Raw genomic sequence first — 26,085 nt, forward strand, 5'->3', positions numbered from 1 at the left:
GAGGTGGAATCTACTTATTTGGGCAAGACAAATTCCTTATGCGAGGCATCATGTGTCCTTCACTGGTCACTCTCAGGCCATAGAGGCTAAAGGATTAAGCTTGGTGCTAGCCTGTTTTAGACCTTTCCTCTTCATGAGGTTTATACCCCACAGACTGCTCAGTGCACATTCTGGATTACAAACACCACATTAAAATGAAATGGCCAGGCCTCTTAGTCATACGAAACTCCAGAAAGATCCATACAATGCTAAATATCTCTTATGGGTCCCAAAGGAAGCAGCTTGGCTTACCATTGCCAAACTGGAGTATGGTGGCGGTATATAAATTGTAATAATATTCTGAGTGTTGTGCAAGTGGTGTGTCACATAAAAACTTACAGTAACAGGTGGAGATGAAGGCCCTACTCAGACTGGAGCTTCACATAAACTTAACACATGTGCACAAGCAAATAAACTCCAAGTTGCTAGACACCCACATGGGTAGAGATAAGAAGAAAGACTGCCTAATAAAAGGGCCAGCTCTGGTTTGAAAACAAGAACATCTAATGCCTACACCCAAAAGTACAAGGGTCTAGTGAGGAAAAGAAGACCCACAACCCAAAAATCCCCTAGAAACAAAATGGTAGATGACTAATGCAACTCAGTCAGGAAAGGAAAACACTAACTCAATGGGGGGAGGGGACAGATGTCTTATTGATTAGGTCCTGCCCTACCTCAGTAGTAAACACTCCCTCATAGTACCAGCAGAAATAACAGGATGCTCATCTCCTCTAAATATGGAAGTTAAAAGCAGTATCCATAGAAAACTAAACTAAAGTGTAACTGAGGGAAGGAAAGTTCCAAAGATCTAGAAAATACAAATATCTCTTGAATAAGCATTGCTGTTTGTATTCCTGCTCTCTATATAAATTAAGAAAAACGCTGCTTCCTGTGGTAGTTCACAAGTCAATGCCAGCAGAGTTATACAAACATATAGCTTCCAAAATGACCTTGAATCTATCACTCAGACAACACCCTCTATCTTTTATCTGTTTGTTTACTAAAACTAAAATGAGAGCTGGGTCAGAGCAGGGAATAAAGGAAGTGGCCGTTGTTTTTTTTTTCCATCTGGTTTTGTTTTATTCTTTCCCTTGTGTGAACGGTTGGCAGAGACTAGGCTTCCATAAAACCCCAAAGCCATTAATTAACAGGAAATGACCTTTAGATCAATGACAGTTTCAATAGGTTATGTTTATTCATAAACACAGTAACCAGTGTGGGAGAGTTAACTGATAGAATAAATTCTTTACCCTTACACAGACTTGTGCATCAATTACAAAAACGTATTTGGCACAGCAATTAAGATGCACTAGATTGGTATTTTTAATAGTATTTCCAAGGTGGCTAAATTCTGACAATAGCGAGATGTAGAGAACAGAAACATCAATTGTATATGCTATTGGATTCCAAACTCATATTCAGTTATTAAATGCGTTCAGCTATGTAATAATTCTCCAGCACTTGCTCAGTTAACACTGCATTCAGTCACAATGTCCTTGTGTCATTCTGAAATTCAATTCAACTGAAATTCAACTGAGTTAATTATACATTCTGCAGGACCAACTGTCTCCCAGGAGAAAAAAATCATTGGGACCGAGATTTGGGTGAGCTAAAATGCTCTGAATAAACTGCTGTGTAAATTTTATGAGAAAGTCCCCCTTTAAATAATTTGCCATAAAATATGTTGATGTTCTGTGCCCCAAATTAGCACCTACTCTTTAGCTTTTGATGAAATGAAAAACTACCAATACTATCATATCAAAACTACTCAGATGTAACCCCTTTACCTGGATCAAATTTCTCCAGGAATCCTTACCACACAAATTATTTTGCATATTAAAAAGATTTATGAATATGTTCTTTTAACCTTTGTATGACCACAAAGCCACTGCTTGCTTACACAGGTGGGCAGTGTATGTTATACAAGTGTTAGATACAATGAATGCATTGATGGACTGCCATTAATTTCAAAAGCACCTACTCACCTGCCTCAGTTTTGCGTGCCGCTCATTGCAAGCTTGCACAAACCAAGTGTTCCTATGACCCCAGGTGGCTCCCAACACAGCAGCACAAGCTAAATTTTCAGAATCATATCAATATGCTTTAGGTTTGTATTTATTTTGCTGGGTGTGTTCAGTATTTCAATGCATAGCACGTTAGCTTATTTTAATTCATTAAATTTAATTTATTCATGTTTTAGCTGCTACTAGTTTCTAAATAGACCTTAAGCACTCTGGTGCAAGATATGTTTGTGTCACAAATTAACATACCTGAGAGTGAGTGTGTATTCCCCTTGGATTTTGCTGGAGGCATCGCGCACCAAGAATGTCCCATCTGGAGTATCCCGAAGTTTCTCATTAACCTCCTCCCTGAAATAATGCACAACATTTAAAAACACAGTATCTCATAACGACAACAACCTTGTTCTTGGATCAATTTGTCTTTAAGATTGCTGCTTAGCATGACTATTATATTCTATTCAGAGCTCCAATAGAGCACAGAAGTATACAAAAGAAAGACCCAGCGGAAAATGTGACAATGTTTTGTTGGGTTAAAAATAAAGGCCATGATGCATTATGAAAGCATACATACATGTTAGGACAAAAAATACAAACAAAGATTAAAAAAAAAAAAAAAAAGTGCCTCACCTAGAAATGTCACCCCAGTACCACTCTGCCTCCTGAAGTGTTCCTCCACCTGCATTAGCCTTGCATGTTGGTGGTTTGGGTTTTGCTGGCTTGGGAGGAAGAGCTATGGAGGAAAAGGAAAAAGTGACAATGTTGTACCTGCTAAAGATGCTACTGCAATTAAGACAAAACATGAACTGCATTATCAGGCATGCTAAGAAAAAATTATCTTAGCACAGTCATTGTTATTGTTCATACATTTAAATCAGGACTACATGCATTTAAATTCTTACAGATTTAAGAATCATTTTAGCTTTTAAGGCAATAACCAACCAGTGCATATTTTTTTGAGTCACAGTAGGGGGAAAAAATATTCCCATAACTAAGGAGTAATTTCTTGAAAAGGTTTGGACATTCAACAATGAAAGATATTTTGTTTCTAGTACTGAATTTGGTTATAAAAGTCTTAGATTTCAAAGATCCTCATCGTTTGATGTAGGGCTGCAACAACTAATCGATAAAATCGATACTGAAAATCGTTGCCAACGAATTTCATTATCGATTAGTTGAATCGATTTTTATTGATTATAAAATGAGGGTTTTTTCAGAGCAAATGCTCTGAAAAATACCCCTCATTATATAAACTGTTTCAGTTACTCACAGCAGCAGCTCCTACTTACCAGTCCCTCCCTGTAATCACTGTGACAACTGGCCCCACCCCTTCCTTCTCCCAGAAGGCCAGAACCACATGGCTGTGACACTCATCTAACTGTAAGTATAAAATTAATATTTGGGCTACTGAAAGTTAGGGGAGGTGGGCGTTAATTTAGGGGCAGTTATGGTTAATGGGGTGTTTAGGGGAAGCTATGGTTAATGGGGTGTTTAGGGGCAGCTATGGTTAATGGGGTGTTTAGGGTTAATTTAGGGGCAGCTATGGTTAATGGGGTGTTTAGGGTTAATTTAGGAGCAGCTGTGGTTAATGGGGTGTTTGGGGTTAATTTGAGGCAGTTGTGGTTAATGGTGTGTTTAGGGTTACTTTAGGGTAGTTGTTTTGATGGGGTATTTAGAGTTAATTTAGGGGTAGTTATGGTTAATGGGGTGTTTAGGGTTAATTTAATGATGAGGACTGAGTGGTATTTGTGGGAGGCAGCGTGGAGTGGTATATGTGGGAGGCAGCGTGGAATGGTATATGTGGGAGGCAGCGTGGAATGGTATATGTGGGAGGCAGCGTGGAATGGTATATATGGGAGGCAGCGTGGAATGGTATATGTGGGAGGCAGCGTGGAATGGCATATGTGGGAGGCAGCGTGGAATGGCATATGTGGGAGGCAGCGTGGCATGTCTGGGAGGCAGCGTGGCAAGCCTGGGCTCAAATGTGCATCAATTGTGGGGGCTAGTTGGGAAATAAAGACAAGAAATGCATTTTATCAAAGTTTTTTTTTATTCTGCTGTTTGTATTTAACATCATTTGTTTATTAAATTTTAAATAAATGAAAAATGTACATTCTTTTTTTTTTATCCGATTAATCGAAAAAATAAATCGGCCAACTAATCGATTATGAAAATAATCGTTAGCTGCAGCCCTAGTTTGATGTAGCCTTCCGATTTAGACATCCTGTAAAAACCAGACATGACTGCCCTCTTAAGTCCCTTTATCGTCAATCAGCAGCCTCAACTCAGATATACAATTAATACGTACCTGGAGGATGCTGTTCAGATGGCAGCTCTTTATTTTGCAGCAGAAGCTCCAAAAAGAGGATGGGATAATCCGGGACAGCCTCCGCCCTGGTACAAGAACAATGTGATAGGTGACATCAACTCGCACATTAGACAGGAATACAGTTGGTTTACAGAAAAAAAGTGATGTACGCATGTCTGTAGATATATATCTAAATACCATGGCTTCTGCATGTGTGAAAATTGTGGAAATGTTTCTTAAACTAAAGGGGTGTCAAACTTCTGCACCAAAGGTCACATTCTTTCAAGTTTCTTAAGGTCCCTTATTAATACATAAACCATAGAAGTGCTATTGAAAAAACACATTTTGTCTGTGGTCCTCAAGGATTGGATTCTGATGGCATCACATTAAACCAACTTTGGAACTTTATATGTAATTTACCACAAATCAATTTAGAAAACCATGCTACTAAAAATCCTCACCCAGTGATCACTGGTCTAAGCAGTAGTGGTCCAAAGATTTCAGCAGCCATCTTCAGAGTCAATCCATTGCTGTTACTTTTATCACACACTTTCCAAATGTGTCGGAGAAGGTGCTGGAAAGTAAGTAAATGCTGCAAGGGTACAGCAGGTGGCTGAATGATCATAGAAACTTGTTCTATCTTTTTACTCTCCTCTTTTGACTCTAAAACAGGAAGACAGATGAGCAAATGGTTAACCACAGAATACACGATTTACCTAATGAAGACAGTTTGCCAAACTGCTACGATAAGTAAAATTATCTTCATAAATATAAAAAAATTTTAGTCTAAGGTATATTAAGCACACGCACGCATTTAAACAGATCAAAAAGAAAATAAGATACCCGTTGCATGATAGAAAGTCATGAGCCCCTGTGGTTGATCGGATTATTCCGATCCAGGTTGGAAGGGCCCTTTTTGAACAAAAACGGACACAAGAGTAAAATACTCTTCGTAAATTTAGCCAATATGTGATATAATTCCAAACAGAAATATTAGGCTTTAAATATTTAACTGTTACATACTTGGATAAAATGCCAGTCTATGATAGCATTCTCTTCTCCCTCAAACACAAAGCTGTCCTTATTTAATCAAAGTTTTGCGCGTACTGTTAAATGTGCAAGATTGCCACTGGGAACAGGCAGGTAGGGCTGAAACAACTAATCGATAAAAATGCTCTGAAAAACTCCTCTCCTTATATAATCCGACCTCAAACAGAGATCGTATTATAACACTAGAATCCAGATCCCCCGCAACGCTGCAGGGGACCTGGATTCCCCTCACTGTCGGCCGGTCTCTCACTTCCGTCTCTCTCCCCCCTCCCATACACTGCTCTGCCTCTCTCCCGACTCCCTGGTGTTTTGTGAACCTCCATTGCTGACAGGCACTTACACTGCAGCTTCATAGAAGCCTCAGCGTAAGTGAAGGTGAGTAACGGAGGCTGTCTGTGCACATCGTGCAGACCCCCACCGGCTGACAGAGAATCGAGGTCTCCTGCAGAGGATCATCCTCTCTGTCAGCTGGTGGGGGTCTGCGCAATGCGCACAGACAGCCTCCGTTACTGCCCTTCACTTAAGCTGAGGCAGAATGGCATATCTGGGGGAGTTAGAGTGGTGTATAGGGGGAGGTAGAGTGGTGTATGGGGGGTATAATGAATTTCAGAGTGGCATATCTGGGGGAGGCAGAGTGGTGAATCAGGGAGTATAATGAATTTCAGGGTGGTGCACGGCATTTATGGGGGGTGGAGTGGCATATCAGGGTGCACATTCGCTTATAGGGAGGTATAAGGCATAAATGGGGGCAAGTGGCATATTGGAAGTTATAAGGCATATCGATATTAGGCATATCAGGGGGTCATAAGACATATCTGGGGGTAAAAGGTATATCAGGGGGCTCAGTTGCATATCAAGGGGCACAGTGGAATCTCTGGCATATAGGAGGTATAAGGCATATATGGGGACATATGAGTGGCAAGCTGGGGTCAGATGTGCATAACTGGGGGCAGTTTGGGAAATAAAAGAAAATATAAACAAGGTTTTTTTCTCATAGTTTTTATTAAATGTGAAAAATACCGTATTTGCTCGATTATAAGACGAGGTTTTTTTCAGAGCAAATGCTCTGAAAAATACCCCTTGTCTTCTAATCGGGGTCGTCTTCTAATCAGACCTCAAATAGAGGTCTGATTATGAGACTAAGATCCTGATCCCCCGCACCACTGCAGGGGACCTGGATCCTCCTGTCTCCCCCCCCCATACACACACTTACCGGTGCTTCCTGCTGTAGTGTGTGTGTGTGTGTGTGTGTGTGTGTGTGTGTGTGTGTGTGTGTGTGTGTGTGTTAAATGGGGGTATAGGGCATTTCTGGAATGCCTTATACCCCTATATGCCACTCTGGCACTTAGGGGGTTAAAAAGCATATTATGGGGCAGAGTGGCATATAGGGAGGTATAAGGCATTTCACCTCCCTATATGCCACTCTACCCCATAATATGCCTTTTAACCCCCTAAATGCCAGAGTGGCATATAGGGGTATAAGGCATTTCTGGAGGCAGAGTGCTCTATACAATGCCTTTTAACTCCCTTAATGCCACTCTGCCTCCTGGAATGCCTTATACCTCCCTATATGCCACTCTGCCCCATAATATGCATTTTAACCCCCTAAATGCCAGAATGGGATATAGGGGTATAAGGCATTTCTGGAGGCAGAGTGGCACATAGGGGGTCAAAAGGCATACCATGGGGCACAGTGGCATATAGAGGGTTAAAAGGCATATCATGGGCCACAGTGCCATATTGGTGTGGCAAGCCTGGGGGCAGATGTGCGTAACTGGGGGACAGGTTGGAAAATACAAGGAAATAAAAACAAAAAAAAATATTTTTCTCAATCAGCTTTTATTAAAAAAAATAGTTTACATGAATTAACATTTTCTGGTAAAACTTTTTTCCTTTAGGGTCGTCTTATATTCAGGCTTTTTCTTTTTTTCCTAAGTTCATATTCAGATTTTGGGGGGTCGTCTTATAATCAGGGTCGTCTTATAATCGAGCAAATACGGTAGTTAACATGAATTATTATTTACTAATAACTTTGTATTAAAACCTAGTTTGAGAAACACTGTTTGGGTTCTTGTAGCTTTTATTATGTCAGTAAAATAAGAAGGTGAATAGAGAGAGAGGCCATTACAATAAAGAGATGAAAGTGTAACTTGTACGTTTTTTATTACATTATTTAAAATTTGAAAAAAATTGCATTTCTTTATCCGATTAATCAAAAAAATAATCGGCCAACTAATCGATTATTAAAATAATCGTTAGTTGCAGCCCTACAGGCAGGATACTGCTGGTTTGGCTTAGGAGCCTCCAATATACTAAAAGCAATCAAGGAGAGGGGACCCAACAATGTCGTAAAACCCAGAATTTAATAAGAGCTATTCGGCCCATCTAGTCGGCCCATTTTTCCTTAAGACTTAAACCAGTCGTTGATCTTGTATTAGATTCAAGAGAACCATATGCTTTTCCCATACATGTTTAAATTCCATTATGGTATTAGCCTCTGTCACTTCTCATATGTGGCTGTTCCATTTATCCATCACCCTCTTAGTAAACTAAAACTTCCTTACATTACAGCTAAGCCTCTGACTCTTTAGTTTTAGATAATGACCTCTTGTTTTAACCTTTGTTTTTCTTTGAAACAAAATTCCCTTCTGCTTTTTGTTAATTCCCTTTTATGTATTTAAATATATTTCTATCACATGTTCTTGCTATCTTCTTTCTTCTACGCTTCTACGTATAGAGATCTCATATTTTCCCTCATAATTCCTATCCTGCAAACCATTAAGCCCTCCTCTAAACTCTCTCCAGAATGTCAGTATAGGATATATAACATATATAAAAGATACATTGTTGGCAAGTTGGATCAAAAGTATCACATTAGGTGGACATTTTCACATAAGACAAGATAAATATTCACACTGAATGCAGCTACGAGTTGTAGAACCCATATGAAGATATAATCTTGCTCACCGAGTAGTGCCCAGATGATCTCTTGGTGGACATGATATGGAATTACAGGATTTGGAAGATCTTGTAGAAATATCTTCACTGCATCTGCGATGGAATGTATATCTAATGTCTCCACGTCAATTCCTGCAAGGTCTTCAATAACAAGGAAACAATTGCTTAAAGGGAAAGTTACAAAAAAAGGTTTTGCATTTGTGGGTGACTTATGTTTGGTGTGTTCTTGTCAGCTATTTCAACTTGTGTGTTTGGGGGTAACAAGGTAGCTCCCTGAGGCTGAGGACACATGGGGTAGATTTGAGTTTGGGAGGGGGCACTGATTGATTCCTGGGGAGACTGCCTGCCCAGTGCCCCCTTATGTCAAAACCACCCTGTGCTCATTGGGGGCACAGGGTGACAGGAAAACCCATGTGGTCTGCCCTAACCAGACTTCCACGGCTATGGCGACTCTATATGGCCCAAAATACTCCATGCTCCTGACGGAGACCAATTGTCATTGGCCATCGCCGCGGTTCCTAGCCACCGTGCAGTTCCATGAATTTGCGGCTAGGAACCGCGGCAATGACCGCCGACAATTGGAACATCAACATCCGTTGTCCCACTACATCACTCTTTTGTTATCACGCTATACTTGTGGTGGGCAACACTTGGAAGCGGTTACGGAGCTCATTTGGAATCCTGGTTTTTTTTACCCATCTTTAGGACCGAGGTTTACCCAGCCGCAGCTATGGTACTCTGGCCAGCTGACGCTCAGGGTCCCAACATCGGATCAAGTTGCTTTTTGGAACATAACATCCTCGGACCCTAAACTCTCCATTGGTACTGGGATTGATGCCGTTCCCTTAGGATCATCCTAAAATAGTGACTTTTTGTCGGGTGGGCATTGCTGGCCACTATATTGAGGCAGTCTGGTAGTTGATGGCATTATACTCTTGATCCGATTATGTTGTGTGTATAAATATCTGTGCTGTCCCCAATAAGGTCAGTTCCTGTTTTACCTCAATACAAGTTCTGTCTTGTTATCGGGGTACGTCTCGGTGCTGTCCTTGTCTGGACAGTAATGCACTATATTGCTACGCTACAGTGCCACTAAGGATCTGTGTTTCCTGCTGTCTTTGTATTCCTGATAGCTATGGGTAGAAGGAAGCAGCATCTGGAGGGTGTATCCAGTCAGGGTACGGCAGAATTTCTGACCATTACCGCCCACTCATGCAACACATGCGTTTGCCGCTCCCGCAACACATGTGGCCAATCTTCTCTTGTCCTGCCCAGGGAAAGCAGGAACGGAGCAGAGTCATGTGACGTGACGTAAATTCACGTGACTCCGCTGGGTTCCTGGGCAGAACAAGAGAAGAGACGCTGTGTGGGAGCAACCGAAGGCAGCCTTACAGGAGTGCACGGGATTACTGGGACTCGCAGGTACATTGTCTTCAAGCCCGCAACACCTGGAAAAAAACAAAGGTACCCACTTCCTGATGCAGTCCTCTAGTATGGGTTGGTCAATCCACAGGGCGCATTGACTAAACTAGTTGGCAAGTCACTTTTAAAGTCAGAGAACACTTCATAACACACAGCTACTCCGATTAGATTTGTGCAAGAAATCTAGCTGCACGGAACAGCCAATATGCTGGGCCAGCTTACCATCTCTTACAGGAGAAAATCGCCAGGCCCTGAGCCTCACAGAAGCTTTTATGTGTAGATATTTACATATATAAATATTTAAATATTTTTATATTTAAATCATATTTCAAAAGTCAGAGGAACTAAGATTTGAAAAGGGGGGTTATATTTTTGCTATATCATTTACCACCATCTGAGTCATCAGATTCCCTTCTGCAGTAATTAAAATTGTTTAATAAACATATTTCATATATTGTCTGGGCTTCTTACCCTAATAAAGTTGGCAACAAATACATAAACATAATATAAATGAGAGGTTTTGGTTATATGAATTGGCCAAAGCATAATTAAGCTCACCCGCCACGTCAAGGCACACTCAATAGGGTGAGAACCTACTCTCACCTCCTATATAGTGGTAAGAAGCGCAGACAGTTTGTTTTTTGTATACATTGTACAGCCAATACACTGTTTTTGCAGAATGCTTACACCTGTTTGGTAGGCCTCGTATTCTACATTTGTATTATTTGAGCCTGTGACTAGCTCAGCGCACCGACATTTTTTCTTTTCCATATTTCATATATTACTTGCACTCCCCCTGTTATGACAGCTGATTTAACAGGAAAATAATGGAACACGTTTCTGCTCTCAACTGAATAAAGACCCAGGAGTTGTTCTCCACTTGCGAAGACTGGTTCTTACCGGTTTTAACTGCGTTTCTGAACTCGAAACTAGAGGTCCTGTACAGTGTTTCACTGTCCAGTGCTGGAGGTGAAAGAAAAGAACAGCTCTCATATGCACAGCACCTAATAAATGCATCTCAAACATCAAAACAAACACTGAACAACCTACAGGACTATGCACTGCATTGGACATTATACACCATAATAAAGTATATATTAATATTGCTATTATATAAGGTGTATTATATACACTATAAAAAGCATACAGAGAAAAAGCACAGCATAAACACACGAGAGGCATACATAACAGTGTACATATGTTGAGAAAACTAGTTCAGAAAAAAACAGGTGAACAAAAGGATTATGGCTTTCAAAAATGTACTGGTTGCGTAAGTGTTAGAATATTTTTGCAGATTACTGAAAAAAGATTAAGATGTACAGCAGTGTGCACAAAAAAAAAATCCGTCGTGTTCAATTGACACCAAACAAAGACTTTTTTTTTCTATTAATAACTCGAACATGTGGAGCGTCAAAGGAACTGCTATGGACAAGACCGTGCAAAACCTAGAAATCAAGTAACTATGGCTCATATTTTGCTGGCGATGCCCAACAATTAATTGCTTGGTAGCGTTGCATACATCCTATTACATACATATTTATTACTAAAGCCCAGCCTTTAAATTAGAAGCCACCCATATACAAATAATAATAATAAAAAAAAAAATCTTACCTCTCTTTTCGATAGCATCAAGCAACCTGGCAAGGATGGGAGGTGCAATTTCTGGAGGGGAAAAGTGGTCAACAAGCTCTGGAAGAGATTGTGCTACAAGAAAAAAAGTATTTCAGTGTAGGTATTTTGAATACATTGTAACTGAATAGAAAGTATCAAACAGCAGCAGCTTCAGAGTTTAACCTAGGAACTAATAGGAAACGTTTCTGCGAACTGTAAGATTCTTGTTGTAAAATGCTGTAATGCCATAAACGGGCTTCATTTCATTGTTATGTGGCTACACCAAACATACTTCCAGTTGGTTTTCAAAGGGTACAAAGTCAACACTCCTGCATAGATTACCCTAACACCCAGTTACATATTTTGGCCTAGACCAATTTACACCATGGAGGCTGTGACTTCATATCGGCACTCCGTTTCTTAAGAGCGCACAACTGGCAGAATATTATATGTTGCAATTGTTATGTGCTACTATATAAGTTATGTGCCAAAAGTTGAGATAAATAAAAGTGCTAAGTAGCAATTTTGGAGTAGCGTAGCCCTGCACTAAAAACTGAGCTGAAACAAATTTCATGGGATGAGATTAGTATGCCAGCAACAGCTAGAGAGCTACCTCTGCTCTCAAACAAATATTGAATATTGGTTAGTGGTAAATTTGCCACCCCAACTGTTAAAATTCAGAGGCAGGTTTCACAATCTACAGCTGAGGTTTCCCTGTCGTTTTGATGGAACCTTTGATGTCTCAAACATAAAATACATGTAAAATGTATGCCTACAATTAGATACTGGCCTTCAAGCATAAATCCTTAACTCAGGCAATGCCCTCACTCACACCACTTTCCAGACTTCTTTACTATGCTGAGTAAACCATGTTTCAGCTATTTTTGTAGGGAGGAGGGAATAAAGTGATGCAGAGCCAGGCCATGTTCAAATCCCCTCCCCCCATCTTCTACTTTTTCACTACCCCCACCTTTTACATTTTGGCACATAGCTCAGTGCTTAATTCTTAGCCAGATTTATCTGCCTCATCAGCAGATTCCAAGCTCTACAGGCTAGTTAACTCTTAGTGTGGCATCAACAATTTTTTCTTTGAAATTTTGTTTCACAAAGCAAAGGAGTAGCCGCACAATCTCATACAATTTTGATGCTAAATTTCTGACCTTTGACATTCAGATGGCATATAACGCACACAGAACTTTGTACTAAGTACACATTGTAGAATACACTAAAAAAGATAAAGTGCAATTTCTTATGAATGAAAAGCACTGTTTAGTATGATAAAAACAGAACTTTCTGATTAACCTACAATTTATTATGGGCGTGGGTAAGGTTGTTATTGGATTGACGCTGAATTTCAGTAAGAACTAAAGCAATTTTCCTGGTGTTTTCAACACTAAGGTATCAAAAGAGTTAGCCCACATAAAGAACCATGTCCTAGTACACCAATATTTACACGCTTACTGCACAATAATCCATCTACCATGTCCTGTTTCACACTTATTCTTATGACAATGAAGTCACTGAGGAAAAAAAAGACCAGTGTTTATGATGCATCTTCTTCATACACTCTGCTCCAAGACATTAGAACATGCTGGTGTAAGTATCCGGACCAAGGCCAACTAGGGTCTAGGCCAGGAGGGTGGTAAGGTCGGGGGGGGGGCTACAGTCCTCCAGCCACAAAAATTGGAGTGCAGATGTCCTGCTAAACAAGGGAGATCTTTGATCTTCTCAACCGGCCAGTTTTTACTATGGAGGTTCTATTAATTGCATTAAAAAGTGCCACGGCAAGGAAAGACAGGGCCTTCTAATGCATGAAGAATGCGGATAGTTGAGGGGGTGGCTGGGGTCACTGCCCCAAAGATAAATACATCACTGCTGAAACATACTAGGCACACCGAGTACTTTAATAGGCATTCTCCAGAAATATATATCGTAATAAAGACAGAAAAAACATACCCAAAGACATCACCTGCACAGCCACTAGCCGGGAGGGTGGCGCATATGGCGGAACTCTGCATAAAAAAGTGCACCACAAAAATTTTAAGGGGCCAGGCAGTTATATGCATTAAAGTGCATAGGATGGCTGGTGTGTCCCTTTTAAGATCAAGCACACTTCAAATTATGTAATCTTTGGTTATTTATTTTGGAAGTTGGATGATAACCAAACTATACATTATGAGGAGACAGCTTTAGGGTGGTTCTTGTCCTTGGCCCCTCATAACATATGGTTACTGTGAGCTGAAGGGATGCTTCATCCCAAGGCAATGCATTGTTTAGCGAGTAAATCCCATGAAATTTCCACAATTGACTCAAACCATCATAAACGCTACTGCACAAATATGTTCTGTGATTTTAATATCACAGAACAATATTGACTGCTAACGACGGCATGGTGCCGTCGCTAGCAGTTCCAGTTAGGTGCTAACGACGGCACCATGCCGTCGCTAGCACTATCTTACCTTGATGGAGGTCTGTGGACCCCCATCACCACCTACCCCGGCGATCTGCCCCTCATATTGAAGGGCATCACTGGGACCACCCGATCCGGCCGGTAATGACGTCACCGCGCAACTTTATTGAAAACTGACAATTGTCAGTTAAAGAGGTATGGGGGCATGCTGCTTAGGTGCGTGTATCTCAGGCATCTAAGCAGCTACAGACCCCCAACATATACCGTTGGAAAGGTAATCGCCTCTTCCAACGGTATATAGATTGTAAAAAAAATAATAAAAAATATTACGTTAAAAAAATAAAAATGTACAAAAAAAGTAAAAAAAAAATGATTTGGGGGTCTCTAAAGGCAGATAAATAAAGATCAAAATTGCCTAGAGACCCCCAAATTAAATTATCTAAACAAACTAGTTTAACTTTAAACAAAAAAAAAAAGTTTAAGTATTCTAGCTAAATGATCACTGTGGTAGCCAATGTTACCACAGTGATCATATAGCTATGAAAAAGTCACATTCCTTTTTTAAAAATGGCCGATACTGAATTTTAACCCCATGATCCCTTTGATCATGGGGTTAAATTTAGCCAATGGTAGAGGAAGGCAATTTTTTAAATCCTGATGAACTGCAAATATTATTAAAATCAGCCATTTAGCCTGTGCGGTACGTGAGTAACCATATCATCCCTGGAGCGCCTTGCATTTTTACTGCAAAACTTATTTTTGCTGTAAAAGTGATTTTTTTTCTCCCTTTACCATCATTTCTTGGGGATTGTAAGGGGAAAGAATGGTGTGTGCTTCTGCGAGTGAATGTATGGAAAGTATGGTGTGTGGTTCTGCGAGTGAATGGAGATATGAAAGGCGTATGAATGGTCAGTAATTAGGGTTGAAGCCTTGACGTGGCATTACTGCTCACGTAAGAAGTTAAATTATGGCACAAAAAGTACATATTTTCAAAAACTACACCCCTTGGCGCATCAAATGAGGGGCTGCATGTGTTTCTAGTACAAACCTGGAGCGCGCTAGACACAAATGAACATGTCGCTATGGTTAGAAAAAACATTTTCTAGCCAAAGCGACATATTCCATCATTATTTGTGCACTCAACTTTTGTCCTAGAAATACATGTAGCCCCTCATTTGAAGCTCCAAGGGGTGTAGTTTCTTGAAATGTGTACTTTATGTACACTAATTTAACTTCCCAGATGTCTAGACCCCTTTAACTTCAGATATGGCAGATTGGAGAATCTTGTTAAAAAAATTGTCTTAAAACATTTAGGGGTGATGCCTGCATTTAGACAGCTCTAGACAGCTGGAAAGTTAAATTATGGTACATAAAGTATATATTTTCAGAAACTACACCCCTTGGCGCATCAAATGAGGGGCTGCATGTATTCGTAGCACAAGACTGGAGTGCGCAAGACATAAATGAACTTGTCGCTTTTAATTAAATGTATTTTTTATTTTTAGAAGTGTGATATTCACTTATTTGTTGTGCACGTCAGATTTGTGATACAAATACAACTAAGACCTCATTTGCTGAAGCTAGGGGTGTAGTTTCTAAAAATATATAGTTTTGTTGGCTTATTTTAACATCCCAGGCAGCTAGAGCTGTTTAATTGATGGCAGCCATGCATTAAATTTAAAGATGTCTTTTGTGATAGTCTAATAAATTTAACTTTTAGCTATAAAATATTAGAAAAACAGTCTACTGTTCTCAATTTCTGTTTATTTTAGACCGGTTACCTACTACAAATATTTAGCAACGCAGCTTTTGATATTAGAGTTTAGAAAAATAACATTACGAACTACTTTTTATTGAGTCGGAAGTGAAAAATTACACTTTTTTCCCATTTTTGGCTTTATTTTGCAAACCTAATGAGGCATACACATATAAAAATGGTATATTTGGAATCTGCTGGGTGTGCTGAAAAAAACAATATATGGTTTGTATAGTTTATTCCCAAGAAATTTACTTCTAAACCCGTTTAAACGTGATATGCACCAAAATGCCGAAAACCAGCTTAGCACCAGGGTGGGAAATGGCTTAGCAGCCAAGGGGTTAATAACTAGCTAGAGGAAATATAACCTCTATGACAGATTGAGAAACAAAGAAGCTACAGAATATTTTCTTATAGCTGATTTAGAATGTTCCTTAATTATACAGAACTGGTTCCACAGCATTACATTAGGTGGGAGTAACAACTGATCTTTCCAGTCACTCTTACATGAATGCTGAGCTGTCAGTTTTGGAAAAGAACCTTTCCCTTTTGTTTTCACAAGTGAAATTCTTCCATACTCACTTCTGCTGCAGGTGGCTACAAGTGTGGCAAGCCAGGGTCAATCGGATATATATACCGTAATACCTGCATCAATATTAATCCCAGTAGCCCATTTTGTTATATATAGCCCGCTAACTGTGCTCTTCAGCAGCAACAATACCAAAATCAAACTCCGCATGCAGCTTATTCAGTTATCAAGAGAGTTTACAGAAGAGGTGTTTAACTTAAAAGGGGAATTTCAGTCAGCATATGCACTTTAACCCATATGATAGCTGTGCAGTCCCTTTACATTTCTGTATTGTACAGAACATACATACACACAAACATACATATGCCCATTTAATAGTTTGAGGTCAATTAGAAATGTCCGTGTCATTTTGTCCATTAAAATATCAAGTGGATCATACATACAGTCATGACATTGATAAGGTTGTAAATGACTTGCCAGGAGCATCATGGAAAAACATACCGTTCGTGACAATCGACGTGCCTGGCATGTCAATGGTCATAAAGGTGTTAAATCAGCCATTTCCAGCTACAGCATTAACATCTACACTATATCTGATTCAAAATTTGCTTTTCTTTGCTCAGTGTTTTGAAAAGTAGCATGCATTTCAAATATGGCCTTGCTGCAGGACAGAGCTTAGGAAGAGGCTTCTGTCCTTCAGGGGGTGTTGCTGGATGTCAGCAACATTCAATGATATTTAGTGACAAGATCACTGCATAGACAGTTATTTTTTTTTACTAATTAAATCACATTTGAAATTAAAATGTATATATTCATATAAAAGTTTATATTTAATGATTTTTAATATTTATATTATATACACACATATGTGGGTTATCTACTTTTGAAAAAATGTGGGTGGGGATTCATGGCAGCTTTACAATGTCACTATCATTAATTTTGAAAAGAAAATTGTGATAGCAATACTCTACTTTTACTTATTGCTGTATAACGGTATTTCTAAATTATTTTTTAGATGAGTAAAATATGTTTCAAATAAAAGTATATAATACATTATATGACGATCAAAATAACAGAATTTAAAGAAAGTTCTTCTCATCCCCCACCCCCCAAAAAAATATAATTTATGTGGGTATAGCAAACGAGAAGGAAGAAAATTACATTGTCACGAAGGGTAGAACATTTAAAACTAAAAAAAAAAAAAAACAGTCTGGTCACAAAAGGGGCTAATAGAATATTTTCCTGGGCTACAGAGGCCCTCTATCAGCAACCATCCTCCTGTGTTCCAATGGCATGTTGTGTTAGCTAATCTGAGTTTAAGATTGCAGGCTAATTGATCAATAGTAAACCCTTTTACAACTATGTTAGCACAGCTAGAAACCTCGTTTTCCATGAAAACAGCTAAGTGACCCCAAATTTTTGAACAGTTGTCATAGTACATAGTAGAACACTGTCCATCTACCTCCCTAAACATTCAGAAAGGCTCCAACCCCCCATTCTCTAAAACTGTCTGTTGAACTGAGTTTCTGCCATGTGTCTTTTGTGGAAGAAAAAAAAAAAAAGATTTAAACTGGTTTCAGCAAGATCTGTCTGCTGTGTTCAGAACATGGATGAAGAAAAAAAAATAGCACACACTGCCCGAGACTTTCTCAGCAATTCAAAGCAGATTTGTTTTCTGTGTGCATTTTTGAGAAACAATCTGTCCTTCAAAGCTTCAAAAACTCTATTCACAACCAACTTTACACTGACATTTTGTTATCTAGCACCATCAACTAAAATAGCTCCTTACTGGCTCATTTGTAGTAAGTTTCTTTGTTAACTATGCCACACAGATTTCCCACAAGTTAAAATCCCAATAAGATCCAAAGGTAGACTGGCATCCAAGCTATCATTCTATTCTGTCTCCTATATTACAAGTAATGTCAAAGTTTTAACGCCTAAGAAAAATTCAAAAAGGGAGCAATTTTAAAGTTCTAATTCCAAAAAAACCTTTACTTGCCTTTATACATTATGCTTGGGACCAGACGAAATTAACATCTAAAAATGAACATCTAGGCTCAGGAACAAGCTTTACCACTGAAAACAGTACCTCTAAAATGAACTAAATGTTAACTAAAACTAAAGTGGACAGTATGGGGCTTTTGTAACCTAAAATGTTACAATATTCTTATATGCATCACAAGAGTTAAAGGCTACATAGAGCCAGTTTGGCCTACCTCCAACACCTTAAACTATAAGGTATTTTACAGAAGATCATTTTTCATGACAGGCTATGGAGTTTTGAAAGGGAGACAACAGTCCACAATAAAAGACACATCGTAAAAAGGCTAGAGACACATGCATAATGCAGTGCATGCATTATCTATTGCATTTGGAAAATGCGAATACTGTTGCATTTAAAGCCCCCATCAGTTGCCTGCAGGGAGCACAACGCTGTAACCTTCCACATGTTCAGTAACATACCAATGGGAGAAGCAGAAACATCCAGTCACATGCATGCTTCACCATATCCATAATGTCAAAAGTATGTGGACAACTAGCCATCGCACCTATATAAGCTTGTTGAACATCTCATTCCAAAACCATGCTCATTGATATGGAGTTGCCACCCCCCCAACCATCACCACTTTTGCAGCTATAGCAGCCTACACTCTTCTGGGTTAGGCAGATGCCAAAAGGACATTACCTGCCAAACGGCATTGTGCAAACTGTAAAACTGCACAAAGCAAGGTAGATAAATACATGGTTGGATGAGTTTGGTGTGTAAGAACTTGACCGGCCCGCACAGGGCCCTGACCTCAACCCCATCAAACACCTTTGGGATGAACTGGAATGGAGATTGCTAGCCAGGCCTTTTTGTCCAACATCAGTGCCTGACCTCACAAATGCTCTTCTTAATGAACAGGCCAAAATTCTCACAGAAACTACAAAATCTTGTGGAAAGCAAAGGTGGGGACCAACTAAAGGTCCCTGTTGGTGTAACGGTCAGGTATCCCAATAGTGTGTGTTTGTGTGTCAAATGGATGACCTGCTAGCAACAGGTTCCCACCTATACTGGCTAACACAAGGAAGAACAGTGCTGATCATGGAACACCCTGACCACCAGCCAATAACCTGCCTCCCTACAATATGGACCAATACATGAGCACAGCCCGGAAGGGCATTGGGAACACAACCTGGATTGAGTACAGGAAAGTCGAACACCCAGAGACTGTACACCAGCTGGAAAGATGCCGGATGGAGTCTGGTAAGTGTCAAAGCCACTGTCCTGAATGAAACCAAGAGCATCTGTTAGTACATGGGTAAGATGACATCCAAAGAGGAGCTCCTGAGAGAATGCCTGAACCAGCAACCGACATGCAAGGAAGATCAAGTGGAGCATGTACCATGGCAAGCCAGGACCTTGCCTGTCACTACTAGTCCAGGATTTTTTGTTACGTAACATCATACAATTAAAACAGTGGTTCAGGGGCAGGATAGGCTTGGGCCTTTAGGGTCCACTTTACCTAATGCATTCATCCTAGTCTGTCAATTCAAGTTTTGTCACATCATTTGAATATATATTGTAATAAGTACTGCGTACATTTTTTGGCTCTATATACATGGAAGAAGTAAAATCGTATGGTGAAATGCATGTTCACAGTCATCAATTCACTTCTGGGTATCTGTTCCTCAGCAGCAGTGATATAGAGCAAAAACATTTTTTTCCATGGGGGAAAAAAATAAAGTGCATGGCTGCAGTAGGGTTAAAGGGGGATTTGGCAGGCATGGTGTCATTTCTTTTGGAGCCTGTCCGTGACAAGGGACTATATCAGAGCTTGCTTGGAGACGGGAGAGGAACAAAAGGGGAATTATTTGCACGGCTGGATCTCACTGCCCCTTCTTTGAAGTCTGCATCTTGTGGAGCAGAGTCAGAATGGAGCTTAGTCCCATGGCTAGGACATGCTGTGCTAACCTCATATTTACATGCACACACTCCAGTACATATATTTGCCCTAAAGGGATTCGTGTATAAAATGTATATAGAGACAAAAAATTTGATCATTGGTAGCTTGTGCTTGTTTGCATATGCCTACCCAGAATCCCTTACAGTGGTGGTAGCAGTACAAGATGTCTGTAGGAAAGCAATTCTTCTGGCTTGTCTGGTGGATGTAGACAAGTGTTTAGTAATCCCTGTGCTATATTCTATACATATACACACATTATTACGTAGTAGAAGAATCAGCTACTGCATACAATATCAGATGCCTTTCGGAAAACATACTTTACTAGGACTGTGGATGCCAATCTCTCATATATAATTTTTTATTGTTACTTTTTACACACAGCAAATCACAGCAATCACTAACCTGCTGAATTAGATTGTTCAGTCCTCGAGGTTATAGGTGTGGCTGGCAATGGTCGTTGTCCCCGTGGGCGATGGGCTGGCAGTGACATTCGGACAGGTCCAACAAACTCAACATACGTTCCTGGAAAGTCACCTTTCTGTTTGGTTCTTTCATTGACACCAAAAATCCACCCAATGCGGTTGGGGTCTTTTTCATCTATATCTTTGTAGCCAAGAGAAAGTAATGCTGCTCTGCTTACTGTCAAAATATCACCTGGCGAAAGATCAATATCTTCCTCTCGTTCCTTATCATACGGGTACAGTGCCCGGTATTGAAATCCTTCAGCAGACATTGGTGCAGTTTATTATACACAGTGACTTCCACGGGGTCAAGAAGTCTTGGCTGCTCAAGAATGGCCTTAGTGCATTGGAACAAATAGGAGAGGAAGAAGGTTACAGTTTTTGACTCATTGTAGCAATAAAATAGAAAAAAAATGCTTGCCAATGGTCATTAACATTTTCCTCCCAAAGTGTTGTTTTGTGTAACCTCTAAAGTACTTATGTCTTATACATTAAGAAAGCAGGGTGAAAACATGGAAATGTTGGCTCTAAGTGCCTCTTATTCTGAGTTTAAATCCACGGTTCAGCCAAATTATGGAACACAGGAAAAGTGAGACAAACATAATCCAGGACTTTATAGGGATCATGCGGCAAAAAGGAGAAAATCAAGTGGTGAAGCTGTGAGAGGGCTTCCTGTACAATAAATGGTAATTCCTGGTTCAGTGCTCTGGATATCGCTGGACTGTCTGAAACGAAGAGAGATACTGTAAGATCAAAAATAAAATGAACAAAATTTGAAAAACATATTTGCACTGTACAAGACTGGTGGTAGTTACTATGCTTAGAGTTAAACCATACCGGATCAGTCGATTACTTAATTATTGCCAGCACTTTAACTGGCCTTTATCTATATGCAACTTATACTTTACTAGAGTAAAATCCTTAAAAAGCTCCATTTTAGCGTAAAAATACATGTTTTGATCGCTCAAACCATGACAGATAAAGTATGTACCGTATTTGCTCGATTATAAGACGAGGTTTTTTCCAGAGCAATTGCTCTGAAAAATACCCCTCGTCTTATAATCGAGGTTGTCTTCTAATCAGACCACATTCTGCTGGGGCCATGCTGCTTACCGGGCTTTGGTCGCGAGCAGCGTCTCTGCTACTAGCAGCAGGAGAACAGGAAGCTAGCACAGTCCTCACATAACTCTACCTCCCCCCTCCTTCCTCTGGGGGCAGGGCCAGAGAAGTTGCTCGCACAGCCAGGCCCCTGCAGAAGTCTGCGAGTGGGAGATCTGCAGTTCAGGTAAGGGGGTGGGGGAGGGTTTTTGAGCAAGTATGTGTGATTAATGGAATGAATGAGTATTTAAATGTTTGTGAATGAGTGTGTGTGTGATAGCATGGATGTGTAAGGGGGTGGTGGTGGTGGTAGCATTGCATAGGGAGGCTGTACTCACACTCCTATCATCCCCAGGTTCCAGCATGTACTGGCTGCCTTGGCTTGATAGGAGTGTGATTGCTGTTAGCAGATATATATATTATATATATACCTCCAGAAATGCATTTTAACCCCCTATATGCCACCCAGCCCCATGATATGCCTTTTAACCCCCTATATGCCAGAGGGGCATATAGGGGTATAAGGCATATCATGGGGCAGAGGGGCATATAGGGGGTTAAAAGGCATATCATGGGGCACAGTGGCATATAGGAGGGTATAAGACATTTCTGGAGGCAGAGTACCTGATATAACTACAGAGTACCTGATATAATAAAATCTCACTTTCTATCTTGGAAATATGGTGGCACAACACAAGATCACTGTGAGGGAGACAGAAGAGAGTTAACAAGCAACAATTACACTTAAAATATTGACGTTATTATTTCTACGCTAAGTAGATCGGAAGAAGTTGGTGAGTGGGACTTCTATACAGCTAGCCTGCAGTTGAAACCCCCACAACACCTCATAGAAGCTATACTGCAGTTTGCAGGTCGCATCTGCTCATGCTGAATTCCTGGATCTGCCCCTGGAGACAAAGAAACTAAGCATTTGTAGCCATGCCCATGTGAATGAAATCTCCTCCACAAACAATACAGGCAGGGAATGTTTAACATCAGCCAGAAAGAGAGGGGAGGAAAACACAATTTACAATGCTTTATTAAATAACAAAAATGTGAAACCTCCAAACAGTGTTACAGAAAATAAAGGGTGGTGTGTCACAGACTTCACTTTGCAGGATATCAAAAATCTATTTTTCAGCAGTTTCCAGTATCTAACTGGAGTTGATATTACATTCCTTCTAGAAACCCAAGAGAGATGAAAATAAAAATTCCTGCGCTAAGTTGAGAGGGAACTTTTCCTGAAAGATTTAAATTCCTATGTTTTAAGAGAAAATATGAAGGGCTTGTGTAGTGTGCCAGAAGAAAATCTGATTTCCTGGGGATTAATAAATTGTGGGTCATTTGTGGTAAAATTAAAAATGTAACTTTGCTATATTAACTATACAGTATAAGTTAGCAATGCAGCCTTTGCCGTAGGAGTGTTCTTCTAGCATGTGAAGACCTCAGCCAATCTCAAAAACTCTTGAGATTTCACAGTTGATCATCTGGGAAACTTAAAGGGCTGAATGTTATATCTTGAGAAACTAATTATAGCGCTCAATAGAACTTCAAAGTTGCTCGCTGGATGATTTGTTTTATCTTGCTACAAAAGTGTCCTTTTGTATTGCCTGCTGCACTACAGTCCGTGTGTCTAATTATATATATAACAGCAATCTACTCATCAGTGAGCACTGCAACATGACAAGAAATACCTTTGGGATCTCTACAGACACCAAAGGTCTTTTTAATTATCAGAAAGTATCCCAGATTGTGACGCGAGATCACTGGGGTTTGAATAATTGTGTTTATAATTTTGCTACTGTACAAAACAACAAGGGAGTCTGGGTAGGTGCATGCAAAAAAGGTCAACAATGATCACCTTTCGCCTCTTTCTCCACTTTTTACATTTTAAGCAAGTATCACAACCTCATGCTGACAAGTCCCATTAAGGACAAAACAGCTGTCCATGAGTGTTGATCTGGGTACTGCACCTCGTTCCTGAGTTTTGCCTTAAGGCTGTGGTACAGTGGACATTTACCCTCAAGGAATCCATGCATAAAGTGGATATAGAGGCCAAAGGTGATCATTGTTGCCTTACTTGCATGCGCCTATCCAGAATCCCTTGTGGTTGTGGCAGCACCATGAGATTTCTAAGGGGAAAATAATGCTTCTGCCATCCCCTTAATTTTAAGTAGACAGGTTTTCCATCACCTTTACCCCTCCATAACTTTTGTAATTGGCAATCCCCATGCAGAGAAGAGGGAAGACTTCCTGGGTCAGAAGCCCCGTACGTCTGATAATTGGCTTTGATGTTAAGGGATCCCTTGAGGTGGTAGAAGCCCACGTAAGTTTGATAACATCAACTATAGTACTGGACCCAGATATTTGCTTTATGCACCACGAAATTCCATTTCCAGTGGTATCTAATTCCAATTAGAACTATGTATGTCATTAACATTTCAAAATTACATAACACCTACATCTATGGCAGGCTGATTATTACAAAACATACTGCCTTTGAATATAGGAAAGTGCCTTGCAAATGCCAAGGGGAAAAAGTGAGCATTTTCAATGACAGACTGGCTGATGCAGAAAATTGTATGTCAAGGAAAATGGAAGAAAAAAAAAATCCCGGAATTAATAAGGACCAGATGTCTGTCCTCTCCAGTAAATACAGCCAGCTGTTAGTTCGCTAGATCATTTAACCCTTGTGCTGTGGAAGGGGTCCACAAAAGCACAGCATAAGCTGACCTAAAATTAGATTTTCGCTTGTACTTGTTGTGACCGAAATATTTAATGGTAGCGAATGAATCAATACAAAGTTCTCAGTATGCAGTAACAGAGCATGATGGATTTAAAAAAAAAAAAATTCACGTGCTTTTATTGTGTGGCCTATTCCACAGTATTCTTTGGAACAGGCCACACAAAAAGTATGAGCTTTTCATCTAACTTTCATGGACAGTTATAGAATCTTCACAGGCTTCAGGAATGTTTAATGTTGAATTTTACCTTTATTTTATCTCTATAATTGCAAAAGGAAATTATGACCATGTCACAGAAAGCTCAGCCTAAATTAATTTATTGAATGTGGCCATTTACTTGGATCTAAAGCTAATTAGTCCTACAAGATATTTAGTTACTCAAAATTAAATCTTGGTAGCCACATCAGTAGCATTACACAGAAGCCGCTACGCGAGTAATTATGTAATTTAAAAAGTTTACAAATTCCAAAAAAAAATCTCCAGCCCAACCCAAAAAGCAACGGGAACAGGGAGGATGTCTTCTCCTTCCTTATTACCAATTATGGATATTAAAAGAATATCAATCATTCCAAAAATAGATATGAGGGGTGCAAATTCAATGACTTGACTCAAAAATTGAGACTTGTATATATGATTTCAGAGCTCAATCTTCATTTTCAGCACAGGTAAGAAATTCAGCTTCAAGGTCCAAATAGATTGAAAAAAAATAATCACTAATTGCTGAAATGCATACACACATTTAAACAAGAGTATCTCAATCACAATACAATGTGCATCAGTTTCAAGTCTAAACCACTGCACAACAAATAAGATCAAAGGAAATCTGATATTAAGGTGGTCTTTGTACTACATTGGTTGTAATGAGCTACAGCTGTGGCAGACAGTAGTGTGAGCACTTTTGTGTTTGCCAATGTCTGTTTTGATTGACTGTTTATACCCCTGTCTTAACCCCTTAACATCCATTAATGATTTATTATTACAGCATGGGCTCTCGTCTGTTGTTGCACTGCAATGGAGCTTAGGGCAAGATCTGGTTCACCTTCACAGCAGTAAAATCTACCAGCAATAAATGCCTTATTGTGCATTCAGGCAAATATCAAAAAGAGAGGACTAGAGGACTATCCAGACTGCTGGGATCTCTGATCACAAGTACTGCCATCAGCAATGCAGCGCCACAGACCCATACTTCATGACCACGGTCTGATCAGTATAGAGAGTTTCTCCCTCTTTTAAAAAATTTGGAAAGATAAAATCTATTAAAAACTAGTAAAAATAAAATAAAGGCACCCTAGTGATATCACCATGAATACAAGATACAACAGAGATCCATGTTGTATTACAAGCAGTGCAAAAAAATGTATATATAAAAAAAAAAAAAGGGATTCAAAAGTCACTACCGAAAAAAAAAGAGAAAAGGTAGACTCTTGAATAACCTCAGTAACTTTTGTCTGTTCTGTATATTGCGTTTGTAATTTGGAAAATACTATATCACTAAGGTTGGTAGGAGGAAGACAGGGTATGGATTCCAATATTAGTTGCATCTGTTTTAAGAATTAGTTAGTGTCATTTTGGTTTCTTAGTTAAACCATATCATTTACTGTATGGCATGTATTTTTTTTTCCTCTTCTTGGGTTGAATCTGATTTTAATTTAACCTTCCAAACTTAAACTAAAAAAAAAATTGCAATTACAGCTAAACAATTTATAAGTTAGCCAATGCAGCACCAAATAGGGC

General features: G+C 39.6%; 1 protein-coding gene across 1 annotated transcript in view; it reads right to left on the reverse strand.

Moving 5' to 3' along the window:
- PIK3R2 (phosphoinositide-3-kinase regulatory subunit 2) overlaps nt 1–26,085 on the reverse strand; it is a 49,557-nt gene that overhangs the window by 21,263 nt on the left and 2,209 nt on the right. Inside the window, exons 2-9 of the mRNA XM_053464062.1 lie at nt 20,451–21,234; nt 11,407–11,499; nt 10,696–10,758; nt 8,383–8,514; nt 4,827–5,028; nt 4,366–4,451; nt 2,688–2,790; nt 2,310–2,408 (exon numbers count right to left, since the gene is read on the reverse strand). Coding sequence (XP_053320037.1) covers nt 2,310–2,408; nt 2,688–2,790; nt 4,366–4,451; nt 4,827–5,028; nt 8,383–8,514; nt 10,696–10,758; nt 11,407–11,499; nt 20,451–20,781 — 1,109 coding nt within the window. The 5' untranslated portion in view covers nt 20,782–21,234. The remainder of the gene's footprint in view (nt 1–2,309; nt 2,409–2,687; nt 2,791–4,365; nt 4,452–4,826; nt 5,029–8,382; nt 8,515–10,695; nt 10,759–11,406; nt 11,500–20,450; nt 21,235–26,085) is intronic.

The sequence above is a fragment of the Spea bombifrons genome, chromosome 1 (assembly GCF_027358695.1).
Source record: "Spea bombifrons isolate aSpeBom1 chromosome 1, aSpeBom1.2.pri, whole genome shotgun sequence".
Classification (NCBI taxonomy): Eukaryota; Metazoa; Chordata; class Amphibia; order Anura; family Pelobatidae; genus Spea; species Spea bombifrons.